General features: G+C 41.9%; 1 protein-coding gene across 1 annotated transcript in view; it reads right to left on the reverse strand.

The window, feature by feature from the left end:
- Positions 1–670: 670 nt before the first annotated feature.
- Positions 671–5,716, reverse strand: part of HSD17B14 (hydroxysteroid 17-beta dehydrogenase 14) — a 27,616-nt gene continuing 22,570 nt past the window's right edge. The window contains exons 8-9 of the mRNA XM_018566099.1: positions 2,859–2,955; positions 671–872 (exon numbers count right to left, since the gene is read on the reverse strand). Coding sequence (XP_018421601.1) covers positions 708–872; positions 2,859–2,955 — 262 coding nt within the window. The 3' untranslated portion in view covers positions 671–707. The remainder of the gene's footprint in view (positions 873–2,858; positions 2,956–5,716) is intronic.

Consider the following 5,716-nt stretch of genomic DNA (forward strand, 5'->3'; position numbering starts at 1 on the left):
CCCCTATGCTTCGGTGGCCAGAGGTCCACTGGCATCATCACATAGCCTGCATTATATGGACAGTCCACATGCTGGAGAGAAAGAGGGTGCTGACATGGGAAGCGGTGATCAGGAAAGTTCTTAACACAGGCCCCTAGACATTAATAAGCAGTTAACCCTTACACTGAGGGGGTAGCACCACTGCAAGGGAATTCTTTTTTATCCCCGGTAAAAACCTTAAAGTAATTATCAAGGGGCGCCAGTGTTTAAAAATAAATGTTTATATGTATATTGCTGCAAATTTGGTAGCTATATTCGCACATAACAGATGGAGGTTGTGTTTCCTCATTAGTATTATAACATAGTGCTTGCCCTTTGCCTTCACTACCTGATCTGTCAAAGCCAAGTCTTATCTTGGTGTAGTTCCATTGGCAGAGCACTGAGAGTAAATTTGTATTCAATTTGATCAGATACTTGTGATTGTCTGCATCTTTACTGCTACAAACTGGCACTGGATAGTGGGGCCACACGCAGATGCCAGTGGAATGCAATTTGTGTTAAATTCAGTGAAGCACACCCAAAACCTGGAGGGACGTAAATATTGTAACAATGCCCATAGCACCCAGCCAGATATTTCATTCATTTTGTAACCTTCAACAAATTTTACAGCTGGAACTTTGATTAAATGTTAGTTTTCATATATCAGTCCTCCCATCTCCCTTGGGCAGTCAGTTGTAGATGCTGTTTCGCGTCTTCTGTTGATTCTTACTGGCGTAATTCAGTTCAGCTCCACCAGTAAGGAGAAGATCAATGCCAGTGCAGAACGTGGCTTCAGCCGCCAGGTAAAGCACAGCTTTGGCACACTCATCAGCTGTGCCCATACGACCAAGTAACTGAAAGAAAAAGATCAAAAGAATTGGGAGTGGAAAACAAATATTAAGGTACAAACACAGATTGATGTAAGGTAAATATTTGACAGTCACATTTCTCTTTTCATAATGTCTTAAATAGTTGACTGAAATATTAAAATATTATTTTCTTCATAATAAATACTTGGACCTCAGGGGCAACCCAAGTCCCCTCCCAGTCTCATAATAATGTTTTCCCAATCCAGTGAGGTATCAATGACTAGATTGTCCGACTGCTTGTCAAAAATGTATCCAGCCATGCTCGGGATGAATGGGATTGCAGGAGCACACGCAATCATTCCAATAGGTTTGGCTGATAACTGGTTCTTTAATTCTGCACAAATGATCTCAGAAAATATCAGGACTGTATTGACATCAGCAGGCTGAAATGTTTTGTTCAATTGTCATATTATCTCTGCTAGAAATATTGCCGTCTCATAAGTGTAACAGAGATGTGCAAGTTGAGTTTAATTGTTCTTAAAACCCTAAGCTAATGTAGACATCCAATGCCTTGATATACCTCATGTTATCTTCGGAGCGCCCCAGAAACCCTATACCCAGAACGCTTAAAATGCAAATATTAACTTCAGCCCCTGAAGTCAGTGCTTGGCACCCTCCTTCTGCCTCCTGTGCTTTGATGTTGGTAATTGAAGCTTCCTATCACACGTGTAGACCTAAAGTGAACACATGAGATGTTAAAGGGTGCCTGTATTTATTTCCTGTTCTTGGTTTAGAAGAAGGCCAGTTGCTCTCTATTGTAAATTATTTCTAAGACACCCTCATTTCCAGGGGTGCTGTATAGAGGAAATAATACAGGCCCGGGAGATCAATATAAATATATAAAAGCATCCATATAATTAGTACATAAAGATATTCCGCACAGCTGCCCAACAGTAACAAGATAGATCAGAGGAGACAGCTCTGACCATAGCAGCCTATAATCCAGAGACATTGTGGGAAGCCACAGAAAGATAATTATACCACGGCTTGCCTTTACAAGTGGGTGGCACTGGTTGCAGTTGCTCCTGGAGGGCATCCTCAAGAAGCTAAACCAAATATGTGATAACATCTAAGCATTACTCCAAAAGTGCTTTAATGTTTCTACGCCATGAAAATGTTGTATTCATGCTTCTATGCCCTCTAATGCAAGCATGATTACAGCTGTGGTTGTGGAATGCAGCTTACAATGATTAGTGGTTACCTGTCATGGCTAATGATATCATCACACACTGCATTCCACAGCCATGCTTACATTAGGTGGCATACCACTGGATATTACACCAACATTATATTCTAAACTTTGCTCACACAGGGCTTGGCGAACAAATTGCCTGGGAGCTAAGTGGCGTAAAAAATTTGGATTTGAACTGTTTGGGATATATTGAGTGCTTGATTTTTTGAATACTTGTTGTCTCCCTTCCTTTTTAGACCCTTTTTTAGTATTTAAAAACTCTTTTTCCTTTTCTGTCAGTTTTTTTAAACTGTTCCCTTTTTTTTTTATACTTTACAAGCTTTATTAGATAACAAAATGCAATACAATAAAAACACCCAAACTATAGATTAACAAGCCTATCAGACAAACTATGACAACAAACATATCAGCCCCGCAAATGGAGGGGCCATAACTGTTAGAAGCCCCCCAGTGGACTGGCCATAACTATCAACCCCCCCCCCCCCCAGTGGAGGGGCCATAACTATCAAAAGGTCTCCCAATGGAGGGGTCATAGCTGTCAACACCCCAATGGAGGGGCCATAACTATTAGAAGCCCTCCAGTGGACGGGCCATAACTATCAATCCCCCCTAGTGGAGGGGCCATAACTGTCAGAAGCTCTCCCAATGGAGGGGTCACAGCCCTCATAAACACCCCAATGGAGGGTTGTAACTATTTCTAAACATTGGTCTTCATAGCTTCTGAACTGCAAGGATGTTTGTATTCTGAGGCTGCACATTTACAATGGTTACTCCCTCACCTGGGCATCTTTCCCTCCTAGGATCATGACATCAGGATTAGCAACACGACTGGAGAGTTCCTTCCAAAGTGGTGTCCATATGTTTCCTGGAGATATGCTAGAAATATATACACATTTTATCTCATATAAAGGTTATCATATGCACTGTTATCTGATCAATTCTTTGGTAAATACAATTCCTGTGTGACTGTATTGTAATCATGTCACATTAGTAATCAGAACACTAATGCCCTATTTAAGGAACACTTTTCTCAGGCAAGCTGTTGACTTTGTTACGGTCTCTAAGATCCATACCTACTAAATATAGCTTTACAGGAAATCCATTAGCCGTAAAGAGCCTTAAGTGAAACCAATCCGTGTGCTACTTATACTATCCTGCAAAGTCAGATTGTTCCATCAGTTTGACTGAAAGTAGAACTCCAGGAATTTTGTTTTATTAACCCTTGCATTGGGACTACCCCCGCACTGCAAGGGTTAACTGCTTGTTTGTGTCTAGGTGCTAAAATAACAAAAATACTAGGGCTGGTAATGATTAAAATTTTTGTGTTCGATTAATCGAAATGTTTTTGATTAATTTCGATTAATTATAAAGCACATACAGATCCAACTACATTGGCCTATACACATACAGCACAGCAATGAAGTAATAAAATGAACTAGGATCACACTAATCCAGCACGTTATTAATCTCACGTGCCCCACTCAATATGGCCGCCGTTTGAGTGGGGCAACTCAGAATAATAACATGCTCGATTAGTGTGATCCTAGTTCATTTTATTACTTCATTGCTGTGCTGTATGTGTATAGGCCAATGCCTTGGCTGGCGCTTGTGCAGAAATTTTCTTGGACAAACTCACCGGCCCAAGACGTCACGGACATCGACGTCACCGGACTCCTACCCCCTTCCCTTCGTTAGCCGCCACGGACATCGACGTCACCGGACTCGTCCCCCCTTCCCTTCGGAGCCACTTGGTGAAGGGGGGAGGAGTCCGGTGACGTTGATGTCCGTGACGTCACCGGATCGCCGACGGGACTCCCGGAAGCCGGCGGAGTGGTGAGTGTTTTAATTAGCGATCAAAATAATTTTAATCTATCAAAAAGTTTAACGATTAATCGAGAAATTAATCTTTCATTTCCACAGCCTTAAAAAATACACTTACCTAAAGCTCCGAGCCAGCCAGCTGTCACGGCGCTCCTTCCAACCTGTCTCCTCCTTCGCAGCACATTGGAATGTTTCTCAATGTCCTCACGCCTATGCACAGTGTTTACTGATGTGATAATTTACTGGACCGTAAACCACTGCAGATGAGGGGGAGAGACATTCCATTTACCGGCTCGGAGCTATGGGTGAGTATAACTTTGTTTTCTTTAACCTAGACACAACCGAGCAGTTAACCATGCCATGCGAAGGTAGCTCCACTGCAAGGGTTAATAATACAATTCCTGGAGTTCTGCTTTAATGTGACTGTAATATGCTGGGGCCACAAAGCACCTCACCTCATGAATTAGGAGTTCCTCACCTGCATCACAAGGAAGAGATTTTTGGATGACCGTGAAAGGGGTGAGGTGCGTGTGCAGCACCTGGATGGAAAACTGTAGGACTAAAATAAGGTGATCTGTGCTCCCTGTATACATCATAAACTCCAGGCAGATATAAATGTAACACATTAATGCAGTTATAAATGTGAATTGATTGGAAGAGGGAGCAGCAGCCATAGATGCCAATAAAATGCACTGCATGCAAAAATTTGTCACAATTGTCATCTCTCTGCCATGCACAACCATGGAAATGCCATTATTCTCTATGGTGCCCATGCACACCTATGCAACATGGAAAGTGTCATTTTTGGACAGGTGGAGGTGATTCTTTTAGTGGTACATTGCCCCCTTTAGACTTTAATATTAACACATGAAACAAACACATGTAACATGCACCCCCTTAACAACCAAGAATTTATTCCCCCTTCAATGGCCGAATTAAGGCATGAAAACGCATGAAAAAATGTGCCCGACTATGTAGCCATGTAAGTGTGAACGACAACTGTTCTTTGTCAGATTAAATAACAATAAAGAAACATCTACAGTAACATTTGTGCATGCATTTGAAATGATATTATTGGTTGATGAAGGTAACTAGTTGTCGGATATACTGCTTAGTGGAAACATGCTATGTCTTATTTACTGATAGAACTTGTTCCCTGTTATTCATGGGCAATGGCCAAGTACGCTTAGACGCAGCAGTCAATGTTAATCCTAGGATCATGGCTACGCCCATGTTCTTTTGCAATTGTACACAGCCGCACCCCTGTCCTCCAGCATTCCACTCTTACTTCTCTACACTGTGTGATTTCCGGGCTCTTTGCTTTGTATTGGGATCTCTGTGCTGTACAATCTCTGTGTCACAATCTAACAGAAAGGATCCCAATGTAGGCAGTGAGCGTACTCAGCTAGAGGTTCATTCAGCGTTAGGGGAATGTATGGCAGTCTTCCACATATTTTCTTTATTTGCTGTGATCAGAACTAAAAAAAATATTTTTTAACCTTTTTTTTTTAGTTAATGATATCTATATAAAATACAGTTTATATACATTCACATTGCAGCTTTAAAAACCTTACCATTGCTGCGGGGATAACTCCACACTGCATGGGTAACTGCTCATTTTATCTAGGGGCCTTAAATAAAGCAGTATTACTCACCTTATCCTTGGTCCCGTCTGGCTGCTAGAAAGGTCCCTGCAGACTTATCTGCCCTGGGCTCCGGCAGTCTAAGCACAGCTGTCATCACGTCTAATGCAGGTTTATTGACTTGCATTAAAAGGTGAGGACAGTGACGGGCCATCCAAAGCCGGAGGGGGATC

The sequence above is a fragment of the Nanorana parkeri genome, unplaced genomic scaffold (assembly GCF_000935625.1).
Source record: "Nanorana parkeri isolate BGI_ZX_2015 unplaced genomic scaffold, ASM93562v1 scaffold917, whole genome shotgun sequence".
Taxonomy (NCBI): domain Eukaryota; kingdom Metazoa; phylum Chordata; class Amphibia; order Anura; family Dicroglossidae; genus Nanorana; species Nanorana parkeri.